This window comes from Pogona vitticeps, chromosome 3 (assembly GCF_051106095.1).
Source record: "Pogona vitticeps strain Pit_001003342236 chromosome 3, PviZW2.1, whole genome shotgun sequence".
NCBI lineage: Eukaryota > Metazoa > Chordata > Lepidosauria > Squamata > Agamidae > Pogona > Pogona vitticeps.
Window position 1 is genome coordinate 143,446,035 of NC_135785.1, and position 26,977 is coordinate 143,473,011.

Here is a 26,977-nt window from a genome sequence, read left to right on the forward strand (position 1 = left end):
TGACCAAATTAGAGATAAAAAAGAAGTGAAAGGATTAAAAGTAAAAGGACAAGTCTATAAGCTCCAAACTTTTGCAGATGATTTAGTCATCATATTGGAAGATCCACTGTATTCAATAGAAGATTTGATGGCAATGTTAAATTTTTTGGGTGACATGGCAGGAATGAGAATAAATCAAAAGAAGACCAAAATACTCACTAAAACATGAGAGAACAAGAACGGCAGGAGCTAATAGAGAAGACGAGCTTTCAAGAGGAAAAGAAAATTCGATATCCAGGGATACAAATTACAAAGAAGACAAGCACATTGTTTAAAGATAACTACATGAAATTGATGAAGGAGATACAGAACAACTTGGAGAAATGGGATAAACTACAACTATCGATGCTGGGAAGAATTGCGACGATCAAAATGAACATTTTGCCAAAAAATTTATTTTTATTCCAATCGATTCCTATCATACTAAAACAGTCCTTTTTTAAAGAACTCAACAAGATAATTATGAGATTCATATGGCAAGGCAAAAAAACAAGAATTAAAATTAAGGCAATGCAAGATGTTAAACAGAGGGGTGGCTTTGCTCTTCCGGACTGGGTTCTGTATTATAGAGCTTGTATCCTAGATTGGATAAGAGAATGGATAACCCTAGAAAACACTAGACTACTTAACTTGGAAGGCCACGACTTGCAATTAGGATGGCATGCTTATCTATGGTATAAAAAGGATAAAGAACAAAAGAATTTTAACTCACACATGATAAGAAGAGCCTTATTGGGAATGTGGAGAAAGATTATACAACAAATTTATCACAAAATACCTGCATGGGTGTCACCGATAGAAGCCTTTACAAAACTTGGACTTATGACAAAAGCAAATTTTTTAAGATATCAAGATTTATTTAAAAAGGATGGTGAATTAAGGTCTAAGGAAGAACTAGAGTCACAGAATGTATATATAGATTGGTGGCCTAGAGCACAGTTAGAATCTAGATATGCAAAAGACAAAATAGAGGGTATGTATTCAGAGCAAACGACTTTTGATAAGCTGCTGTTGGGTTCAAAAGAACAAATTGTTAGGAAACTGTTTAACTATATGTTGGAAATTAAAATGCAGGATGAAATGGTTAAGGAATGTATGATAAAGTGGGCACAAAACATAGGGCATAATATTGATATTGATCAATGGCTGAAAATATGGCAAAGTAACATAAAATTTACAAGATCGGTTAATCTTAAAGAGAATATATATAAAATATTTTATAGGTGGCACATGACCCCAGAAAAACTGTCAAAGATGTCTACAGATGTATCAAGTAAGTGTTTGAAATGTGAAACACAAGTGGGAAGTTATCATATGTGGTGGTCATGTGGAATAGCGAAAAAATACTGGAAAAGAGTACATGCTATGTTACAACAAATAATGCTCTGTAATGTGCCGTTAACTCCAGAATTGTTTTTATTGAGTATGATACCTGACAACATAGATAAGGCAAAGCAACATATAGTTATGTATATTGTTACAGCAGCTAGAATTCTATATGCAAAAAACTGGAAAAATCCGACGATACCGAAACAAGATCTTATTGAAAAAATACGGGAAATAGCAGAAATGGACATTTTATCAGACGTCATGAAGGACTATCCCCTACAAAAAGGAACAGATAGATGGGACCTATTCAACAAATGGACCAAATTAACAGGCAACGTGTAAATAGCATATAATGAAATCAGAACTTAATCTAAAAGGCAGAAAAGAGAAAACAGAATAACTTAAAACTTTGATATGGCAATAAGTACAGGATGGTTGTTAGCATGTTATGGTCTCTCCTCTTCCTCATAAATTCCTAAGTCCCCTTTTCCTTTTTGTCACCCCTTATGTTAAAAAATAAAAATAAATAAATAAATGAATGAATGAATGAATGAATGAATGAATGAATGAATGAATGAATGAATGAATGAATGAATGAATGAATGAATGAATGAAAAAAACTGATGAACCAACAAACCAATTCATGATTTGTCAGAAAACCTCTGGGCAATTCATGGGTTGTCAACCTGAACAGCCCATGAACCACAATAAACCATCATTTTGGCAGTTTATCTCTAATCTTGAGGCAAACTGCCTCCACTTTCCTCCTTCAGGCTGAGTCATGACAATTTACTCACAGATTCCAAACCACCACCAATGATATGAGGAAGAGATTAAAATTTTGAATAACCAGAAAGTTGTCCAATGGAGTAGTCAGTCATTGCCAGTCCTGATGAAATTGGCAGCACAGGTATTGGATCTCCTTGGGGTGCTTCATACCTGGGTGCTCCAGTTCTTGGCTCCTGGAATTCCCATGGATTGGGGTCTCATATCATCCTGTCCCAGGGAGACTCTGCCATCTGGCTCTTTCTCATTTCCCACTGACTAACTTGACTCTTTCTTCCCTTATTCTCTTTCCCCAATTCACAATTCTTGGCCCACTTGTCTAGGCTGTTTTGGCCTTGGAAAGATGAACGAAAATGGCCAACGCTTCCTGGAGTTTTGCTGTTATTATGGTCTTTGTGTCAGCAACACATTCTTTAACACGAAGCTTCAACACAGAGTTTCTTGGAGACATCCAAGATCCAAGCATTGGCATCAGCTCAATTTGATCCTCACTAGACGTTCTAGCCTTCCTAGTATTGCGATCATATGGAGTTACCAGAGTGCTGATTGCAATACTGATCTCTCCCTGGTGTGTGGTAGAGTAAAACTGTGAACAAAGAGATTGTATCACACGAAAAGGGAAGGAAGACCACATATTGACATCAGCATGACTTGCGATCAAAGAAAAGTGGAGGAATTTGCCCAATCACTTGAGGAAACCCTTCCAGGCCCAGCTGATGCAAATACACCTGAACGAAGAACGCTGTGTACAACACTGCCTTGTCCACATTTGACAAGAAGACCAAAAAAGACGGCCGACTGGTTCGAAGCCCATTCGGAGGACTTGATGCCAGCCATCAAGGATAAGAGGAGAGCTCTAGTAGCATACAAAGCCTGTCCTAGCGTGTACAACTTGCAAGCTCTATTACCATCTCGTCGCAAGAATTGGAGGTTGTTCATGACTTTGTGTACCTTGGCTCAACAATCTCTGACACTCTCTCCCTAGATGTCGAGCTGGATAAATACACTGGCAAAGCAGCTACCATGTTCTCTAGACTCACAAAGAGAGTATGGCTCAATAAGAAGCTGGCGGCATATACCAAGACCCAGGTCTACAGAGCCTGTGTCCTGAGCACACTCCTGTATTGCAGTGAGTCCTTGACCCTTTGTGCATGACAGGAGAGGAAGCTGAACACCTTCCATATGTGTTGCTTCCGGCACAGTTTTTGTATCACCTGGCAGGACAAAATTTGTTAAATTTGCAGATGACACCAAACTGTAAGCAGTAGCTAATATCTCAGACAGAATCAGAATTCAAGATGTTCACAACAGATTGGAGAAGTGGGGCATCTTCAAATATATGAAGGGCTATCATGTGGAAGATGGCACAAGATGCTCCAGAGAGTAAGAACTAAGCCAACTAAAATTAGAAGAAAGTTTTCAACTAAATATTAGAAGGACATCCTAACAATAAAAGTGATTCAGCAGTGGAATAAACTTCTTTGGAAAGTGGTGCAGTTTTCTTTACTGGAGGTTTTAAAACAGAAGTTGGATGATTATCAGGGATGTTTTACCTGGAATTGCCTGCATTAGCAGGGATTTGACTAATTGATCCTTAGCTCCTTTTCAACCCCAAAGTTTATTATTTTCTAATTCTATCTAGAGTTACAATTGTAATGGAAGGACAGCTACGTATGGACCTCAAGTGATACTTGAGAAATATGAGTTTCCAAATCTCCCCAAATTCCTCCTCACTCTAGAACAGCCTTCCAGGGATTTTGGCCTGTACATCCCAACAGTCCCAACCAGCATGTACAACAATGATGCAGAGACATTCAGACCAAACATTCTGGATGGAACTAGGATGGGGAAGGCAATGTATTTTGCATCTCCTCTCTTGCAACAAGTCAAAAGTCAGCCTTGCATTTAGAAAGGCATGAGCTGAGCCATGCAGTCCTCTGGGCACCTGAGGTTGGTTTCTTATACTTTTTCATTTCTTACACCTGCTTCTTTTCATATATCCCTCACTCCCAATAAAAAGGAGTTCAGTATGCCCCTTCACATATTGCTGCCTCATCATGGTGAAGCAGCTTGAGTAATTCAGAGAAGCTATGAGCTATGCTGTGCAGGGACACCCAAGACAGTCAGGTCATAGTGGAGAGTTCTGCCTAAACATGACCCGCCTGGAGCAGGAACTGGCAAGCCACTTGAGTATCTTTGCCAAAAAAAACTCCATGGACAAAAACAAAAGGGTAAAAGATATGATGCTGGAAGATGAGACCCTAAGGTCGGAAGGTGTCCAACATGCTACTGAAGAAGAGGTCAAGTAGCCGCCTAGAGTGGTCCAGTGGGCCAGATAGGCGGGGTATAAATTAAATAAATAAAAAAGTAGCTCCATGAGCTAATGAAGTGGTTGGGTTAAAGCAGAAAGGATAATCAGCTGCAGACGCACCTGGAAGTGAAAGGAAAGTCCAATGCTGCAAAGAAAAATACTGCAGATGAACGTGGAATGTAAGATCTATGAACCTTGGTAAGCTGCGTGTGGTCAAACAGGAGATGGCCAGAATAAACATTGACAGCCTGGGCATCAGTGAACTAAAATGGAGGGGAATAGGCAAATTCAATTAAGACAATTACCATATTTACTATTGTGGGCAAGAATCCTGTAGAAGTGGAGTAGCCCTCATAGTCAACAAAAGAGTGGGAAAAGCTCTACCAGGATACAATCTCAAAAATGACAGAATGATTTCAATACGAATCCAAGGCAGACCTTTCAACATAATAGTCATCCAAGTTTATGCACCAACCACCAATGCTGAAGAGGCTGAAATTGACCAGTTCTATGAAGACTTACAACACCTTCTAGAACTGACACCAAAGAAAGATGTTCTTTTCATTATAGGGGAATGGAATGCTAAAGTAAGGAGTCAAGAGATAAAAGGAACAATAGGTAAGTTTGGCCTTGGAGTTCAAAACAATGCAGGGCAAAGGCTAATAGAGTATTGTCAAGAGAACAAGCTGGTCATCACAAACACTCTTTTCCAATAACACAAGAGGTGACTCTACACATGGACATCACCAGATGGGAAATACCGAAATCAGATTGATTATATTCTCTGCAGCCAAAGATGGAGAAGCTCTATACAGTCAGCAAAAACAAGACCTGGAGCTGATTGTGGCTCTGTTCATCAGCTTCTTATAGCAACATTCAAGCTTAAAATGAAGAAAGTAGGAAAAACCACTGGACTAGTCAGGTATAATCTAAACCAAATCCCACATGAATACACAGTGGGAATGAAGAACAGATTTAAGGAACTCGATTTGGTGGACAGAGTGGCTGAAGAACTATGAATGGAGGCTCATAACATTGTACAGGAGACAGCAACAAAAACCATCCCAAAGAAAAGGAAATGCAAGAAAGCAAAGTGGCTGTCCAAAAAGGCCTTACAAATAGCAGAGAAGAGAATGGAAACAAGATGCAAGGGAGATAGGGAAAGTTGCAGAAAATGGAATGCAGACCTCCAAAGAATAGCAAGGAGAGACAAGAGAACTTGCTTAAATGAACAGTACAAAGACATATAGGAAAAGAATAGAAAGGGAAAAACCAGAGATCTGTGGCCATGTTGATCCATGCAACTGCAACCTCGGAATTAGACTACTGTAATTCACTTTAGAAACCAAATTGCTAACATGTGCTGGATTATGTAGAAAGCCAGAGAGTTCCAGAAAAACATCTACAGTGGGGTCTTGATTTGAGAACTTAATCCGTATTGGAAGGCGGTTCTCAAGTCAAAAAGTTCTCAGGTCAAATCTGCATTTCCCATAGGAATGCATTGAAAACCATTTGATCCGTATCTGCTCTTTTCTGTCCATAGAAACTAATGGGAAGCTGCTATTCTGCCTTCGACCACTAGAGGGGGATATTTTGTTTCTTTTTTTCTTAGGTCAAGAAAGGCTCAGGGAAGGCAGGGAAAAGACAGTCCAGGCAGTACCAGGCAGTCTGAAGACTGTCTCCCAATCCACTCTCTAAATGCTGAGAGGAGTGAGGAAGCAGACAGGCACCCTTTTCACTGGCCAACAGTTAACTGAAAGTTCAAATTTTGCACTTTCCCTGCCTCCCACGTGGTTTTTTTTCAGTTCTTAACTCAAATCTAAATACTTAAGTCAAGTCAATATTTTCCTATGAGAGTGGTTCTTAAGTCAAAATGTTCTTAACTCGAGCCGTTCTTAAGTCAAGACCCCACTGTACTTATGTTTCATTGACTATGCAAAAGCCATTGACTGTGTGGACCACAGCAAACTATGGCAAGTTCTTAAAGAAATGGGAGTGCCTGACCACCTTATCTATCTCCCGAAAAATCTATATGTAGGACAGGAGCTGGATGTGGAACAATTGACTGGTTCAAAATTGGGAAACTAGTACGACAAGGCAGTATATTGTCCCCCTGCTTATTTAACTTATATGCAGAATACATCAGGCAAAAGTCTGGACTGGATGCATCCTAAAATCGAATTAAGATTGCCGGAAGAAATATCAACAACCTCCAATATGCAGATGATACCACTCGGATGGCAGAAAGCGAGGAGTAATTAAAGAATCTCTTAATGAGGGTGAAAGAGGAGAGCAGAAAAAATGGTCTGAAGCTCAACATCAAAAAAGGTAAGATCACAGCCACTGGCCCCATCACCTCCTGGCAAAAAGAAGGGGAAGATATGGAGGCAATGACAGATTTTACCTTCCTGGGCTCCATGATCACTGCAGATGGTGACAGCAGCCACAAAATTAAAAGATGCCTGTTTTTTGGGAGGAAAGCGATGACAAACCTAGACAGCATCTTAAAAAGCAGAGACGTCACCTTGCCAACAAAGGTCCACATTGTCAAAGCTATGGTTTTTCCAGTAGTGATGTATGGAAGTGAGTGCTGGACCATATATGTGAGAACTGGACCATATTTTATATATGTTATTTTGATGTGTTTTAACCTATGTAAGCCGCCCCAAGTAGACACTGTCTAGAGGGGTGGGGTAAAAATTGAATAAATAAATGAAATAAATAAATAAAGAAGGCTGACCGCTGAAGAATTGATGCTTTTAAATTGTGGTGCTGGAGGAGACTCTTGAGAGTCCCCTGGATTGCAAAGAGAACAAACCTATCCATTTGGAAGGAAATCAACCCTGAGTGCTCACTGGAAGGACAGATCCTGAAGCTGAGGCTCCAATACTTTGGCCATCCCCGGGGACAACAGAGGATGAGATGGCTGGACAGTGTCACCGAAGCTACCAACATGAATTTGACCCAACTCCGGGAGGCAATGGAAGACAGGAGGGCCTCGCGTGCTCTGGTCCATGGGGTCACGAAGAATTGGACATGACTTAACGACTAAACAACAACAATGCTTTTTGTGTGCAACCTAAATATAACACACTTCAGCACTAATACTATCATATTTCCAGTGTTAAGGATTCTTACCCACTATGTGTAGGCTTTTAAATGCCAGCATGGCTCTATGAAAAAACATGTGCACAGAATCAGATTTTCTATGGACTAGTGGGTCTATTTTAATTTTGGTAGGATCACATCGTCTATTATTGTAGATCCTTCTGGATCTAGTACAAATCATCCAGCAATCTATTATTAGAACCAAGCTGCTCCACGACTGTGACTAATGAAGAAGAAAAGTGGTGATGGATAGAGAAACAGAGGATAGAGGATGACAATGTTGAGCAACAGAAGGCTGAGAAAAATGAAAAGTTTTGCACCAAAGACTTGGTGTACAAGGCTCATCTGATGTAAAAGCAACTGGACAGATGCCTCCCTTTAGAACATTAAAATTATTGTTATAATCTGAATGAGAGCATAAAGGTTCTGGCAGCACAATCAGATCTTTTTATGAAGATTCCTTGAATGTTTGCCCCAAAGACTGAATCAAGAGATCAAAGAATATAACAGAGCATATGAGGTACAACTGGTCTCAGTGGTAAAGCAAAGCAGCTTGGACATTCAATGAATTCACTGGCAACTCTTATATTTTAATACATACATTTAAAAGGGAATTCCATATTGTGTATACAGTTGGTCATCAATGCCATATACCTCAACTAACTTGAAAACTAAATAGTGGATTGTTTATTGCTATGTGGGATTGTTTTGGTCCTTTTGACGTGTGTGCACTATGGCTAGAAACAGTTGATGTATACAAAGAAGAGCTCATAAGTTCTTAGCAACCTTAACAAATTGAAAGGGAAGAACAATCTTCACTTTTGCAAATGATACCCCAAGATGTTCACCACCAAACTCTGACTTTTAAATCGCAGCTACTGTATATTATCGTGCCCTTTCAGAATTGTCCAACTAATTACACAGTAAATTTGCTAAACCTGCAAGATTATCATTTCTTGGACACAGATATAGAATATTAATATCCTCTCCCATGCAATAAAACCTGTTAGTGTGATGAAGCATTACTATAATGTCTTCATGCCAAAGATGCTGCACCATAAGACCTTCTGTTATGTGCCATCAAGTCAGAATTGACTTACAATGACCTCAATAGGGTTTTCAAGGCAAATGACAAACTTAGGGAGTAGTTTGACCAGTTCAACTCCCCCAGTGAGTTCCCACAGCAGTCCAACTCCATTATGCCTTGCACCACACCACACTAATGCATGACCGAAGCTTCTATGGAAAGGGAAGGAGCATGCTATAATACCTGGCTGGTCAGCTGTGATCAGCTAGGAAAGACACATTTTGGACAGGACTCTTTCACACTCATTGGTGTTAATTAACACTTCAGCATAAGGAATACAGTGGACCCTCGATTTACAGACTTTTCGAGTTACAGACTTCTCTGGCAACAAAATTTAGGCTCAACTTGCACCCGGAGAATCAACCTACAGACCAGAAAAAAAGAGACCAAAATGGAACAAAAATGGAACAAAAATAGCCAGTTACGGATTAATTGGTTTTCAATGCATTGTAGGTCAATGGAGACTCCACCTACAGACTTTTCAACCTGCTGCCACCATTCCAATATGGATTAATTCCATAAGTAGAGGGTCCACTGTACTGCTGAGATCAGGGCCTGCGCTACCACTGACTGAAATGCATTAGACAGCTGAAAGAAGCAGATCTGAGGTGTGTTGTAAAGGGCACAAATGTTATTTAATTTAGTATAGTTGTGATCTTATTCTTACAAAGGAAGGGGAAGGGAACCTTGTGAGAGTTGTCACCTTACAGTAGATATAAGAAAATTTAGTTTTTCTAAGGTACCATATACAGTACTTCAACTTTGAGCCTGGAGCCTGTTCTGTCAGAGGCAACAAAATGGCTTGGATTAGTCTCAAAACACGTGTCTTTAGGGCCACATCTGATCTTACAGCCCATGTATTGGAGAACTTCATGTCCCCATGTGCTTTAGTCACAGAAGATCTGAGCCATCTAGTTGTGTAGTTCTATGCTTTTTCTCTTTTCTGAACAACACAAGAGGAATACCAGCAAGAAACACAAACATGCTGTGGGGCAACTTACTCACTGCTACCAAAGATTTCTGTGAACCACTGCATCAAAAAAGAGGAAAAACAAGAGAACAAGCCACCCATTTGGAATCTAAAAGAAAATATGGTTCATAACTATTTAGTCTGTACCAGGAGAGAATTAAACTGCAAGGAGTGTTACATTCACAACCATTATATATGAAATAACACCATCAATAAATAAGATATATAAGACGAAATTTGCTAACAAATTGGTTTGGTGTTCTGTGATCTGTAAATCATCATTTAATTTACAATCAAATATAGATTGCATTACTAATAGATACAGAGAAGTATTTTAAACATTTAACTTCAATGTGCATAATGGATTATGCCCAGTAAGTCTGTAACCTTATACAAATTAATATGACCTGCCATGTAGAATGACATACTGCAGGAGCAGTTTCTAATTAAGCTACTAATAAGCAAATTCAACTGTGGGAAATATGATGTATTGATTGCACATCACTGGCTTCATGTACAGTGCCATCACCAAGGACCACTGGAAGGCATCGTTTTGGATTGTTTACACAGTTGCTTGTGTGTTCCCAGCCTATGTGACTTTATTATATTTTGATCTCCAAGATCTCTTTTTTGCTTCATAAGAAACTGTCTATTTTGGTGCCCTTTCTAGTGGGTTCAATACAGCAGAGAAGCATTCACTAAACGCAGGGTGAGACCACAAAAATCAGGGGTCTAAGAATAAGATGTGGATAAAGGAAATGCTTCGAAGTGGAAGAGATGGTATCTTTCATCACTACCATTCTGAGTTTGGAAACGTCACTTTTTAGGTTACAACTCCAAGAATCCCCCATGGCCTTTCTAGGAGTTTTAATCCAAGACAAGTTAACGTTTCCAACCTTTTCCCTCTATCAATTTTTGCCAAGATTTGGGGTGCGGGAGATGGTTTTGAGACAAGTCAGTCTTCCAGGTTGACAGCAAAGAGACTCACAGAGACAGTAGGTTCTTTCACCAGCAATGCATTTACAGACTATGTACAAGAGAACTAAGAACTATGTACATCAGTCATCAGACTTAATAATACACTTACAGTAAGTAAACGAATAGCACTTCGTGCAGCAACTCTCCAACACAATACTCCACACAGCACTACAGTGTGCAGCACTTAATACTTTGACCAGCCAATCACTGGGCACATCACCTGACATTACATCATGTCCAATACACATTTAATGGACTGCATCGGCCTCCATGGTCAAGAAGAATTTTACCAAACATCACATACATGAGCCCTGTGGCTCAGTGATTAAACTGCAGCACTACAGTCAAGCCTCAGCACATGACATGAGTTCAATCCCAACAGAATTAGATCACCCCTCAAGAGTTGACTCAGGCTTCCATCCTTCTGAGGTAGGTAAAATGACTCCCCAGTCTGCTGGGGGGGGGGGAGTGCCTAAATCATGTTATAAACCACCCAAAGAATGTTCTAGCACTATAGAGGGGTACATAAGTCAAAACAACATGTATGTGTGAGAAAATGTGTGACAAAATACTTCTCTTTGGCACTTAGTGGGCAGCCGGAGATAAAGTGACCAATTTTTCACAAAGTTAAAATCACCATGAGGGACATTCTTAAGGAGATACTACACATGTGAAACCACTAGTTCTTCAAAGGGACATAATTTGAAGTGGTAGATGCCATGGGGATTTAGGCAATCTGGGATAGGTTTTCAAAGCAGGTTGCATTTGTTTAAAAAGTGAAAAACAGAAACGTGTATTTCTTTAAAGCATGAGGCCAGATCATCAGTATCAATATTCATTCTCAAGAATTCAGCTTCAGCCAAGACTTTTTAAAGGCTATTATCAGGATTACATCACTAAAACTTGAAATTCCAGAGAGCTTGAATGTCAACATTTATATGACTACTACTGTACCAGACATCCTGAATTATAATGAATCTGAGGCAGCTTAATGCTTAATACATCTTTGTGGATATGCCCAGCAGCTACCAAAGATGATTAATTCTCATAAACTGACTTGGCATTACAGAACGGAAGCGACTCTCATCCTATATTTGGAATAAAACCCCACACTCATGGTGGGTGTGCCTGCATTCATCATGACGTAAATTTACTGTGAAGCAAAAGCATGAACAAAAAAATAAATATGCCAAGCAGGGAAAGCCACAAAAGGGAGGGTGGAAACTGCTTTTAAAGCTCTGTGAAAATCCTTCCCTTGTCTTTATGCCTGGAAATATAATTTGTTAGGAATTGAATGCTGCCAAATGTTCAGAAAGAATCAAATGACCCAAAAGTGTAGGGATGATGAAAATGACAACAAATATTGCTGATCCTTAATACTTCCCCCCCCCCCCCTAATTTGGTGTTCCCCAAACTTGTTGATATCTGGGACAGTTTTTAGTCTTGACTCAAACCAGACTGACTTCTTCCCTTCCCCTGACAACATCTTTTCTGTCAGCTCTCAAGACAACAGTAGGGCCCCTTCTTTGCAGCTGCCAAGTAGCCGTTGAGAGTTTGATTCCTCACTATGCCTCCTGTGATAAAAGCCAGCCTATATAGTCATGGGCAAGCTTCATAATTCCAAAATGCCTCCAGAAGAAGGAACTGGTAAACCACTTTTGTGTACAGTATTCTCTACCTCAAAAATCCTGGAAACCAGGATAAACTTTATGGCACACAATACATATATTCTCCTCTTGAGAGTCCTTGAAGTGTAGTGGATGAAGTGATGGACTAGGACTCAGAAGATCTGGGTTTAGATCTCTTCTCTCCCATGGAAAATTACTGGTGGGGTGGACACTGACACTGGTAAAAATACTTGTCAAATATCTCATATACAGTACATTGAAAACTTTGTTAGGGTCACTGTGAGTTGGATGCAATCAGATGACACATAAGACACACATTCTCTTCTTGCTTCATTAGAGATTTATGGGTAGAATTCTGCTTTCTCGGCAATAGTGATGTTTCCAGAAGAACAATGCTTTAGGTCTGCCTACTTTGACAGACTCAGATCCAGGTGAGGCAGGGGTTTGTTTGTTTTTTTGGCTTCATTGCAGTGGGAGTTCTTTAATTAGGATGCCACAGCAAATTGTCACAAACAAGCACAGAGCTGGTTTTGATGGCACAAAAAAATTCTAGCATCTATAATGGGGCAATGGTTAAGACACCAACAACAAAACCTACAAAAAGTATGTGCTTTACTGTCTTCTCTTTTATGATCTCCTCATAGGGCAAGATGTCAAAAGTTAAGTTGGAGGCTCAGGAAAAGTGGAAGTGGTGAAGTATGATCTTAAATCCTTGTAGTCCACATGACGCCTTGGGGTATAATGAAGAAGGCAGACTGCAGATAATAAAACAGTGCTCATTAGATGATGTGAGAGCCAATGTGGTGTAGCGGAAAGAGTGTCAAATTAGAATTCCCTGCTTAGCCCTCTAAACTCAGTGATGGGAGGCAATGGTAAACCACTCTTTGAACATCTCAGGCACCTTGAAAACACTGTTAGGGTTGTCATCAGTCAGAAGCAACTTGACAGCACATAAGAACAACGTTAGGTAAATCAGTGATGCTATATTTCACGGCTGACAACACAAAAGCCTTACTGGGCATTGGAAAGTTATAAACCCTTTGTTACCCATCTGGGACAATATTTAGACCAGTGGTTCTCAGACCTGTGGCCCCAAATGTGCTTGGACTACAACTACCAGTTATCCCGAATAGAGATGTGTGCTTTGTATTCGTATCCCCAGGATATGAATATGAAGTGTGGCAGCACAGCTGCCACCACGGCCCATTCCCATCTACCAGAACCAACCCCGTCCACTTAACAAGCTCCATGCAGCACGAGCATCCATCAACATCGTTGTTGCGCAAGTCACCCAAGTAGTCTTGCTGGCACTTCTCCATCTCTCCCTGCAGCCGACCACTCCAGCGAGAAGGTGGGAAGATGAGTCTCCCCACTCAGCTGCTGTGGGGAGAGATGGGGAAGCACCAGTGGGAATGCATGCACGATTGGTGTGATGACGATGTTGACAGATGTGTATGCCATGCAGAGCCTGGTAAGTGGATGGGGCTGGTTCTAGAGCGTGGGGACAGACTGCCGTGGCAGCTGTGCTGTCACACTTTGTATTTGTATCCCCTAGATATGAATACGAAGTGCATATCTCTACTCCCAAACACTGAACTGTGTCAGTTAGAGCTTCTGGAAATTCTTGACCAAGAACAGATGGGGTCTCAAGTTTGAGAGTCACTAACCTAAACAATGGAATACAAAAAAAGTGTAGTTTCTTAAACCACATACTGTTTATAGGAAGCCTATAATGAAGCTACACACATGAGAAAGAGCAGAAAAAGAGGGGAAGGAGTGCTTGAGTGTCATGAGACACTGGCACTCTTTTAGTTAAAACATAATTCTATAAAGTGAAATTAAATCAATGAATATTAGAACTACAATGCACACTATTATTTCTTTTCTTGCATTAGCTGCCTATGAGGGTGGTGCAGTGGTTTGTAGGTCATATGCCAGGGTCCTCAGAGGTTACTCATGGTCTCCCCATTGAGAAGATCAGTTCCTGTAGATCTGTGGTTCTCAAACTTGAGTCCCCAGATGTTTTTGGACTGCAACTCCCAGAAATCCTGGCCAGCACTGCAAGTGGTGAAGGTTTCTGGGAATTGCAGTCCAAGAATATCTGGGGACCCCAGTTTGAGAACCATTGCTGTGGAGGACAGTTTCTCTAAAAGACACGTGGATCACCATTATCAATTGTCCTCTGTAATGTATTACTGAAGGGAAATGCTGAAGGGAGACACTTTTGGTCCTATGCTAATAGTTTCCCTTAAATCTCTATTCAATTGATGATATACCCCAGAACCCTCTGCAAAGAACAGAGTTTCACAGACAGAAAAGTCAGCATCAGAAGGTGTCAAAAGATTAGGGGTGTGCTCTTTAGTGGTTTTGGACTGCAGCTTCAAGAATTCTGCAAGAATTTTCTGGGTAGACTTCTAGGACTTACAGTCCACGAACATAAATCTGTAGACCTATAGATTTCACCCTTCTTAGCGAAGGGCTTCCAGATTATTTACCGTACCTTTATTGCTCAGCCTCCCACCATTCGCTGCTTTTTCTGGCCTTTGCTTTCTAGTTTACCTTTTATAGTAAAGAAAGCTAGAATTATGCTTCCTGGGAGTCATCGTCCTTCAGGAGGTCCCTCTGGCCAGTCACATGATGGCAGGAGTGGCTGACTAACCAGCAGGAACCAGACTGCTCTGGGTGTGGAGGAAACGGAGAGTTGTAGTCTGGCTGCTCATTTAGCTTTATAGAGGACATCTCCAAAATGGTGACTCCCAGGAAGCACCACAGCAGCTTTTGAATGTGTTTTTTTTTCAATAGGATGGTGCGGGTCAGAGAAGGCAACCAATAGCAGGAGCCACAGCACTGGAGGTAAATAAACTATAAGTACTTCCCTAGAGATGTCAAAATCTAGAGGTCTGCAGATTTGTATCTGTGGGATGCAAGTCCCAAAACTGCATAGATTTAAACACTCTGTTATGACATAAAATCTTCATTTATTAGCACTTCACTGACAGGTTACATAAGAACACAGGGAAGTGTGTTCTTGGTCCATCTAGCCTAGTATTAACAATGCAGACTAGTAACAGTTTCCCAGAATTTCAGGCTACTTGGAGATGCCAGGAATTGATACTTGGACCTTCTACATGCAAAATGTGTATTCTACTCCTAAACTAACCCAGCCACAAACCACACTGTACCAGAAGTCTCTTTACAGAGCAGAGAAGTAATGCAGAAGAAAAGATAATATTAAATATACTCCTTAACATTTCAGACAAATACAGATAGACATAAAATACTCCAAATGAAGCCCAGTGAGACTAGATATTGTGCAGAGGTTTATTTAATATACCTCAGAGCAGCTGCGCTGGGAAACAGCAATAACAACAAAACCTCTCCTTTACAACTCAAACAAATGTGCTTCTGGCAGAAAAAATGTCACCTCTGTAACGCCTCATAATAAAGAACTCTCCACAAAGCAAAAACACAAGGGCTCTCCCCAACCCCCACCCCCACCTCCTTCATCTGCTTTTCCATTAAAGGTCATTATAAATGGTTTGTGCTCTTGGAAAAATGGTCGAAGATCACCAATCAACTTTTAAATCAAAGACAGCTTGCTTTCCAATAGGGGCAGCAAAATTGGTTGATTTATTCCATAAAACTTTATGTACACAGCAGCAGCATCCATGAACTTAATGATCATAATATAGAGTCTACAGAGTAATTTTTATTGCAATTTATAGCGAGATTCCACATACTCTACCATTTTCAGACTTTACTGAGATTTTATGAGACTGTGAGGCTCACAGAGTTAACTGCTTGCTCTTGTTCACTCTGGGGAAGATGGAGTTTGTTCCCATAAATGCATTTTGCTGCTAATCTACCATAGGCTGTTAATTATTCCATCCAATCAACACCATTCTTTATAGTAATTTCACAAGCAAAATGATTTCCTGTAGGTATATAGGATTCATAGCAGTTATGTACATCAATACATCCACATATAATTCACACACACACAGCATATAACCCTAGGGGTGGTTCCTTCCACTACCATATCTTGAACTTTTTTTTCATTTTGAACTAAATAATGTAGAACTCAGATCTGTATACAAATACTTGAGAGTGTATTAAATCAAATTCTTGAAAGTGTTAAGACCTACCTCACATCAAGTTGTCTAATACATAACTGATTATGACACCCAACATAAAACCAAGCCAGGGAAAATAAAAGCAATTATAGATTTGAAAAATGTAGGTCGTCACTATTCTAAACTTTGAGGTTTCTAAACAAGGCACTCATTGTCCATAAACTTGTTCCTATTCATAAACTGGTGAGTGTATGTCCCACTGCAAGCTATGAGCTTCTAGGCAAAGCACCCCTATGCAACTGTATGTAGTTGATCCTGTCCTTAAATTTTGGGGTTTATTCTTCCAGCCCAACTAGTTTTCCCTTCAGGCCATGAAGGCGGACCTTTCTCAACATTCCATGAGAGACATGTCCTTTAGCAGATTATATTCTATGACATCACAGCACTCTAACCAATAGGTGCAAATGACTAAGCAGTGATAAAACTCCCTAGTGCATTATAATACTGAATTCCTAAGTCTCACTGAACAATGTATTCTCCCTATTTCTTCACTAGCTGCCTTTTAAAAGACAGTGTGTGTGTGTGTGTGTTATTTTTTTTCTGGAAGTATTTTAGTTGTTTTATTCTAGCTAGCAATGTCTCCTCTCTCTGGACATCCAAGCATGCATGGTAATGTGATGTTTATCCAGCTTTACAAACCATTGCCTACTTCATTTTTGCTCTGAACAACTTATCAAAACATAATTCTCCAGAACCACCTTTTCTCCTTTTACATGAAGGAGAAGGTATGCGGGAAGAAAGAATCTCGTGTAGAGAGTGAAAGATAGTAATATTACAGGGAAGCTTTGTGGCATCTATTCTGCCTGAAACTGTTCCTCAAAGTATTTCAAATATATGCAGACAGGAATAGGAAGAGAAATTTTACCCTGAAGGAAATCAAGCCCAGATTAACCTGTACCTTTATATGCTGATTTAATGAGACACTACGATTTTTGGCTGATAAAATCTCTTGTTTTCCATCTGAGCCAGGTCTCCAATATAGCCACTTGGGAGCTGCTTCCCTTGCAATTTTAGGTGCAGGTGAGTGGGTACTGGAAACCTAAATGAGAAGAACCTAGCTCAATAAGACAAAAACCCTATCCAGTCCCGCATTCTGTTCATATTAGGGATCGGCGTTTAGATTCAGAATTATTCAGAATGCACCAAATCATGACATATTTGGTTAGTTCCGAATATATCCAAATATATATCCAAATTGTAATTTGGTCATTCTGAATATCTGTAATAATATTTCATAATATTCAGAGTCCCATTTACTCCTATAGGTTAGAAAGCAAAACACTAGGTTTCCGCTTGCTAGAGGAAGAAGTGGAAGTGAAATGTATTTCTCAGCCATCCTGGAATGATTTGTTGAGATATGAAACTTAAAGACACTCTGGCACCCTGGGTAGTAGGTAGAACTGAACCCAGCTCTCCTGTTCAGCATTACCAGTATGAAAGAGAAGCAAAAAAGCAGTATAGGGTGTTTGTCTCTCTGCCAAGGAGGTGTCAGAGAAGCCCCTGGTTTAAGGTGGGAGAGATAGAAGTGAACCAAAGACATCTTCCAAAGATGTTGTTGTGCAATCCAGCCAGGGCAAGGGGCCAAGAAAGATGGAGACGAAAGCACTTCCCCTCCCCCAAAGACTGAATGTGCCACAGAAGGACAAGGATGACAATCTGCACTCAGACTGACACTCTCAGCTTTAGCAATAGCAGTTGCATTTGTGGTTCAGAAAGAGATTTATGAAGATCATCATACACTGCCTTCCATATTCATACTATGCAGTTCCATCCTATTCAGTGAAAGATTTACCTTTAACCCTCATCCCCAGCAAATCTCTCTTGTGCATAGTAGCGTTGTGGCTGGTGGTGACTTCTTTTCATACACATCTGATGTGGAGGAGGAGGAGACTGAGGGGACTGAAGTGGGGCACTTGCCACCCACCCATCACTGGTAGTGATGAAAAGTCAGAGATCTCTGTTAGGAACATGCAGTCAAAAACGCCAAAGAAGTCAATAATCTGGAAGGATTTTCAACGCTGTGCAAAAGATGCTCCCTTGGCTGAGTGCTTTCACTGCAAAAAGGTTCCCAAGTATGAGCAGGACTTGGGTCACCCCTCCAATAGCAGCTGGCTCAGCTACCTAAAGACTCAGCATAGGGTATTGCTGCTGACAAATGAAGTGGGCACTGTAGGGACAAGTGGGTTTCTTTGCTGTGAAGGGTAAGAGTAATTAGGGCAGAGCTTGAGCCACCAGCCTGGGAAAGCAGGGTGGCAGATGGGTAAACAGTAAGAGGTGGGAGCAAGTGCCAGACCCACGTATCATGAACAAGTTCAAGGCTATCCTGGAGGAGCTTGAATGGGTGATAGGAAAAGGCCTTCCGCAAATATAAAAATGCCAAGATTTCTCATCACGTAGGGGAGATGATAGCCTTGGGTGATCAGCCATTCTCACTGGTGGAGAATACTGGTCTCCATAGGTTTGTACCAGAACTGGTGCCCTCTTATCTGTTGTCATCCCAACTGACTTTCAGCCACAGGGTGGTGTCGGATTTATATTGGTGTGTCAAGCAATTGGTTGGCCAGGGCACAGGTGATACATTTTATAAGTTACATCTGGGGCAGCCAGGGTGCAAAACATGCCTATCTCTTCCTGACAGGACAGTGAGGATCCTCAGTATAATTGACAAGGGCTCTAATACTGAATCCAAATTTAGTTGCTTCTGCACATCTCTAGTTCATACAGTGGTCTGCCATCTTCTTATAAGGAGCTTACATACGACAACGATCCTCCTCCTCCATGTGCTCCCCTATAATCGGCACACTGCTTGTGGTACTGGATGCAATATACGTATAACCATCATGGTCAGTAGTCACAGATAGCCTTATCCTCCATGAATCCATCCAACCCACTTTTAAATTTGTCTAAGGTTGGCCAGCTAGCACTGCATCTTGTGTTACGAAAGCTATCTGCCTGATCAAGAGCTACTTCCTGTTATCTGTGCTGGTTCTCTCACCATTCAACTTCAGTGGCTTATTTTGGGGACAGAAACAGAAATTAGAAACAGTCTGTAGAAAAGGGAAAGCTTTACTAATATGAACACTTGAGCATCACAGTAGGAACTTCACTCTCCTCTGGGATTACCCAAATCAGGCTGCTTTGTCTTCAAGGTTTCTTTGAAATCTCATTTCAGAAATGAAAGTCAAGAGAGAGTCTATCACCGTTCTACAACATCCAGCTATAACTATGGGTTATCTCTGATGTTTATTTTTGACCAAGGTTTTAGTAATTCTGTACAACATGCACAGTTTTAAACACTTATATTTTGTCTGGACTATTTTTCCTGGAAATCTGAACAACCATCCACACTGCGGTCTTTTCTCCATGTAGGAGTTGCTCTAGCCACTTCAGCATTTGGGCTACCATTTTATTCATCCTTCCCAACTCTGCAATATCTTTTCTTGTGGCAGTGATCAGAACTGTACACAGTATTCCATGTGTGGTCACATGACTCATTTGCATAAGAACAGTATGACAGGCAGTGCTTTATTTTTTATTCTTTTTGTAACTATAAATATAATAGTTTATCTTATTTACAGCAACCGTGAGGCATTCATTGTAGCTCCCACATTTTCCCCCCTTGTTTAGTCACTGCCACCTCAGATTGCATCAGTGTATGTACAGAACTAGCATTTGGGGATCAATATTCATCATTTTACTTTCACTTATATGGAATCTTATTCATCATTTAAATACCCATTTCCCCAGTTTAGAGAGATCCTTTGAGAGCTCTTCCCAATCTATTTTTCTTCTATCATAAATAATTTGTGTTGTCAACAAATGTGGCCACCTCACTCCTAAACTCTAATTAATGAGGATGTTAAAAAACACTTGTTCTAATATATAGCTGGGTGAGTGGCACTGTTTACAGCTCTCTGTTGGATGTAGTGACAATTTATTCCTTCTCTTTAATGCCTGTTCTATAACCTGTTATCAGCCCATAATTCTTCTCTCTCTTTTTGTGATTGTTAAGTTGCTGAGGAATCTTTGGGACCTTTTGGACCTTGCCAAAAGTATTTTGAAGACCAGATCACCTGTGTCTATACGTGCACTGATTCACTGAAAGACCCCAAAAAATCATGACAGAAATTCTTCTTCAACAGGGCTTGCCTTTCTATAGGCTTGCCAGTTTTTTTAAAAATAACACTGCTCACCATTTATACAGCACAAATTTTAATAATGGCTTGCAATTTTATATATCTCTTTTTAAAAAATTGTTGTTGTATAGGACACAGTCCCATTCTCTGGTACAGAGACTGATACCGGAGATGCATTACCTACTTCTCATAAAAAGCATTGTCACATTCAAGTTGTTTGAGAAATTTCAGATGCATACCATCTGGACTGGTGGTCTGCTCAACTTTAATTTGTCAAGAAGAACTAGGAATTCCTCTTATGTTGTCATTCTTTACCTCAGCCTGTCAGATTCCCTTCCCTGAAAATATCAGTTCAAGGCTTCTGTTCTGTACTGTCTGGAGTGAAAGCAAATGAAAAGTGTTCACTTAGCTCCTCTGCAATCTCCTTATCTTCTCGTAATACTCTGTTGTCCTTCAGTGTTCCAGCTTTATTTCTAGATGGTGCCTCTACCTCCCAGCACCTGAAAAGAATTCTTAGAGAATTCTTTACTGGTCTCAAAACTATTAGTAAGAAACTTCTCTAAATCTGTTCTCACGTCCCTTATTGTGTACTGGCATTTCCTTTGTTTATTATCTTTGCCATTCTCTTCATTTTAAATCTCTCCATTAATGTTCCTTGAACTGTTTATTCTCCACCATAGTGACCTCCTGGCCTTTGTACTATCCTTTCTGATCTGTGCTACACATCCTGGGCCACGGTTGTGGTGTTTTTGAATAAACAACAATGTTGTGGGAACCTCATTGATTCAGCTCCTACTGTTGCTACTAGAGCTACCATGTTGACTACAGGCCCTACACACCAACAGTTATGCCATTCAGCCATAGTAAGAGGTAGACAAACAGCTGAACAGCAACAAACTGACTGCTCTCAGTTGCTCACTTCAGTCTGAGAGCCAAGTATTCAGTGTCGTAAGCATGAAGATTGGCTATAGAAGGCCCCCCTGGACACAGGCATCCAGTCACACTGCCCTATTTGCCCCAGGGTAGGTGAACTCAGGAGAATGAGTTATGGTTATTACTATGGAGCCAGCTTGACACCTGCACCTCCTAACACCCCAGTCTTCCTGGACTTATCAGTGTTTCCAGGGAGCCCCCAAATCCACAAGCCTAAGCATGTTCAACCAGAACACCCAGCTTGCAAGGTAAAGCTGCTGCTACACCCAAACAGAACCAAACATGCCTGATACGTAGTCAGAGCCAAAGAATGGATTTTGTACCAAATACCCTCTGAGCCAAAAACCAGGCTGTTGGTTGGAGAATACTTTGCATTTTATTAAAAAGAATAAAAAGACAAAAAACCAAAAAGTTGAAAAGGTACTTAAAGCAAAAAAGTACTAATGAGACAAAGCTAAGGCAATTAAGAAGACACATGAAATGTAAGGAAGCTATTCCCCTCAATACTCACAGACTAGCATAGACATCAGCATGGTTTTGAGGGATGCACAAAGTGCATTCCCCACAGCAGGACAGCAGCCAAACGCAAAACCTTTATGAACAACACTAAACTAACTAAAAGTAACTTTATATATCAATCTTCTTGTTCTAAATCCTTCCAAGATAACAAGCAATCAGGTGTCTCTTCCTCAAATGTTTGAGAAGGCAAGAGCATTTCATGTTCCCCTTCCCTGGTTGAAATAATTTTTCCAGTTAACATTGCATCAGGGGACTAGCTAGACATGGCCTTGCAGACCTATCTCAGGAGATATACTGCAGGTGTCACCCTTGTCAGCAAGCAAAGACCTCATCCTTTCTGTTCTAGTCACTTTCCCGGATACAGACAGACCAACCTAATTTTTCAAGCAGTATCCAAAGTTTCATGTTCCCTTCTCTCTCAGTTTCTTCACAGTAAGGCTGCTACATTTTCTAGTAGTGGGCCAGCTGGTAAACTCAGCTACTGAGTCTTCCAGAATCATTTAAAATACAATCTTTCTTAAAATGAGTTACTAACCAAGGCCTTAACGTGTTGAAACACTTCAAATAGATTCACTCCCTAGCCCCAAGATAGAGATCACGGAGTTTGAAACAATGGCTTATCTAAGGTCAGCTGGAGAATTCATGGCAACAGCTTCATTTGAACTAGGCCCTGCCAGTTGGAATTTGGTGAATAGAAACTGTATTATGCCAGCGTTCTGGCTTAATATCTAGCCTAACATTTGTGCATAGACATAAATGGTCCAAGGGCAGTTGAAGAGCATTTATTTCTGGTTTGCCTATGTAACAGAAAAAAAAGCAATGTTAGGTTTGCAAAGCCATTCAATGTTCTATCATAATCCAGCAGGTATTTTCATGTTCCTTTTATGCAAATACCTTTCATAGGATGATGCCTTACCTTTCACATGACTTCTCCCATCCTCCAGCAGCGGTATTACTATAGTGCTGTTCACATTCCCTGGTGATCTCACAGCTGTGTAGACCACAGGTACCGACTGTACCACCACTGGAATGCGGTGTACATGACTCATTTTGTTGGTCTGTAGGTTCATGGGGCTGGAAGGAGGTACTGGATGGATTACGTGCAAAAACTGCTGCCCTCCGACACCTGACGCAGATGCTACAAGTGGGCCTGGAGTTAATACTGATGGTGCAGATGCTGCTGAAGATACTGAAGTTATTACCGTTGGTGATGAAGCTGGTCGACTAGAAGATGTTGAAGTAGAAGAAGGAGAAGATGCGGATGCCGTGATGGATACTGGGGAGGATGAAGCAGCAACAGGGGATGATCGGGCTTTGTTTATTGACAAGTCCACTGGCTCAGTTTGTGTTTGGAAATGGTCTGTGGGCAAGGAGTCTTCTTCTGGATCTGCCTTCATGCTGTTCAGCAAGAGGGGTACAGCTTCCATATCTGGGTAACTGTGAGCGTTTGGAGACTGTGGGGAAAAGAGAAGGAAAACAAGTGATTACCATCTGGGAGCTGTAAAATCATAATAAGCAATTAGGAATTTAAATATCTTCACTGGGACAAGAGGCAGGCTGGCAAGGAAAGCAGATTAACTCAAGGAGGCCAAGTATAACTGACAAGAGTGGCACAGTGAAAGCCTGGGCTCACAGACTCTGGAGGGTTCACCAGGGAAGGATGAGTTGCTGGCATCCCTTGTTCTGTTCCCACAACATTTTTAGTAGGCCAATGGGCCAGCAGTGCTCAGTCATGTATGAAATAAGATGCCCAGTAAGGCTACAGCTGCCCAGAATCTCCCCCCCTCCCCTGACCATGTATTCCAGTCTGGGAAGTAAACGGAGTACCACCAGCTCATCTTATTAGTAAACATGTTGAAAACAAAATAACAAATGATGCCTTTCCTTCTTCTGCTTACTTATTGGCAACCAGGACAGGACAGGAAAAAGGGTGTTCCAACCCTGCCCATGACTAATTCAAAGAGAATACTGACCCTGACCTCAACTCAGAACCCATTATCTACATTTCCAAGTTGGATTTTATCTTACATATTTAAGGAATAAGGCACAGATGAACCTGCCCTTTGCTTGTCCTGTCCAGCTTGTTGTTAACAACTCTGACATGTTGTTATCAAAAAATTACCAGAAAGTCTTCATTATCCAGATCCTTTCATGATACTCCATATGAACACATGAACCTAACTTTACTGGCATGACACTCATTCTCATGAATCTCTTGTGAACATTTCAAACGAACTAAATCATGGTCAGCTTATTTGTCAGGAATTTTTTCTCTATCTAGAAATTCCAACAAGGTCATCAATAAAGGAAGACATTGCTTTCTTGTGCTGTCTTTCCATAGAAGGGTGCTATTTTAAAAGTGATGGCATTTTTGTTGCTGCAGTGCAAATCCGCAGGCAGGGCCCTGCTGCTCAACTGTACAGCTCAAATGCACTCAAAGTCTTCTATATCTACTTCTATCCCACTGAACAGCTGATTGATGTCATTTTTACCCCATCTATATATCATGTGCCAAGATGAATCGCTCCCTCACATTCGGTGGAAGGCCAGACTCCTTTTTTTAAAAAAAAATTGTTATTCAACATTACAACTGGCGGGTCTCAACCCTTGGCAATTGTTTTGCAAGTACAAAAGACATTCTGGAAAAAAATGTTTTCATGAGAGGAAAACACAAATTAAAGTACCCATCACAACCCACAGCTCCACAGATCAGATCATCTCCCTGATCCAATACCTACATGATGTCCTAAAGTTAATGAAGATAAATGTGAGGCAGAAAATAGTTTACAGTGGAATTGGAAGTGGTAAGATACATGCATTCTTACTTACATTGCTCCCTCACCAACCTATTTTACTATCATCTCCGGTCAAACAGGAGTGCTTTAAAAATCTAAAAAAACATGTTTGATTAAAGATGAAAGAAGCAAAAAGAATTGAATACATATAATGGGGCAGGAAACTTTTATGGCTGTCTTACAACTCCCAAGAGGTTAACTAGCATAACCAAAAGTAAGGAACCAAGGGAGCTGGTAGTCCAAAACAACCAGAGGGCCAAAATTCCCCATCCCTGGTGTGAGGAATGATTCTCCCCATAGCAACGATTCCATGCCACACGCTTCTTTTGTACTGTTTTCTGATACACATCCCTGGCAAATCAGTGTTCCTGTTTTGACTTTGAGGAGATCTTGGAATGCATTTCTAAAGAGTGGGCAAAAATCTCTTGCACAGCTCAGTGCTATGCCTGTGGTAGCCAAGGTGGAAATGCTATCCACAAAACACTTCTGCCAGTGCACTGGTCACTGGTCACAATGGGGAATCATGTGATTGAGTGAGCCATCGAATCATGCAATTCCAAGTTGCCCATGATAATACCTGGCACACTTACAAGGATGTAACTTTGCATTATGCCTCTACAAACAGGATTTTGCCCAGCATTGATACAGCAGGCATGCTTCACTTTCAGTCTCCTTCTATACATCAACCGGGGAGGGGGGGACACACCAGATGACCATAACTAGGGATCAGCAATGGATGCAATTACTAAGGATGTTTTTTTTTGGGGGGGGGGGTTATTTCTTGGACTTGACCAGGATCTATGAGACAGAATTCTGGGTGGGGAGAGGAGAAAGAAGGCAGCAAAAGAGAGGTTTTCCCACTACCAATGCCTGCCTGGGCTGGGAAGCAGAAGGGGACACACACACATACCAGTGGCACTTCTTGCTGGGAGTCACCCTTGTGGCCCATTAGACTCTCTATGGGACGTTTTCCAATTGTTATTTTTTGGTAAGGAGGCTCTTCATCACAAAACATGATATTGAGACATCTCTGCCTTTCCTAACTAGTCCTAGAAACAGAGGCAAATTTATGACATTTTTCTGCTCTCCTGGGTATGGCAAATCCTAAGTAGAAGAGGAAAAGCCCAAGATTCATAAATTATCATTACTGGGTCAAAAAATTAAGATGAGCATATCAACCATATTTGTAACTAGACAGATTTAATTCTGATCCCCCAGAGACAAAGCTTCAGCTACTCCTCATGTTGACATATGCTTCTTATGCCCAAATTACTTTGCAGTGCAAATTAGTACTGTCAAGCCTGAATATATTACAAATTAAAGGGGAGAAATTTATACTTCTTTCTTTCTACACAGAAAATAATATCTTTTCTTTGAGTATACACATAATTGCATATTATAGACTTGCAATTTTAATGGGATAAAACCGAATGCTGTGAAATGCAGCTGTTTTACTAAAATGATTTAGTGTCTCATGAATTGGCTTCAATAAATCTAGCTCTTTATGACCCAGAGAGATATAACAAGATTATATTCAAAGAAAAGCAGCAAGGAAAGGCAGAGAAAGCAAGCTTCTCTTCAGCATTATAATATGGTTGTCTGTGGGCCTATTGACCTGCTACTTTCTGTGGGGAAATCACCACTTGCTGTGAATTTCTTCTTCTTCAAGAAGAGAACATAACGGATCATGTCCAACTGCAGGTTACATCAAGCAAAGAGGCTTTCTTCAAGTCAACTACTGAACACAGTGGACACATTCATATTTTGTTTTATGCATTTAGCAGTGCAGTCCTATTGAGATCTACTTAGAATCAAAGACCACAGAGTTCAGTAGGACCTTGTACCAGATGAGTATAGAACTGTAACAACCATCTTCTGGGTTTCATCACACAGATCTTAGAGAAACCACTCATTTTCAAAATTGAGTCTTTAATTAAGCATCCAATACAGAAGGTCTGTACTTAAAAGCAATTGACCCAATCAATTAAGCTAGCAATTACAAAGTTGTAAATTTGTTCCTTTTGCCATCATTAGCTGAAGTGGCATTCAGAGAACAACAATGTAGCATTCTGCCAAGTATTCTGCAACTGGACATTCTCTCTACAAAGCTTAATGAATCACCAGCGCTTAGCTTACAAAACACTCAAAATGATTCAATGCTGCTGTGTGTCCTTTTACTGCCTCGGCTGAAGTTGTTGCTGCCGGCTCACTATGCCACCTTTCCT

The 26,977-nt window shown here is 40.6% G+C and overlaps 1 protein-coding gene across 6 annotated transcripts in view; it reads right to left on the bottom strand.

The window, feature by feature from the left end:
- KLF12 (KLF transcription factor 12) overlaps window positions 1-26,977 on the bottom strand; it is a 328,938-nt gene that overhangs the window by 145,501 nt on the left and 156,460 nt on the right. For all 6 annotated transcript variants that reach the window (XM_078390763.1, XM_078390764.1, XM_078390765.1 and 3 more), the window contains exon 3: window positions 22,874-23,411. In XM_078390763.1, coding sequence (XP_078246889.1) covers window positions 22,874-23,411 — 538 coding nt within the window. The remainder of the gene's footprint in view (window positions 1-22,873; window positions 23,412-26,977) is intronic.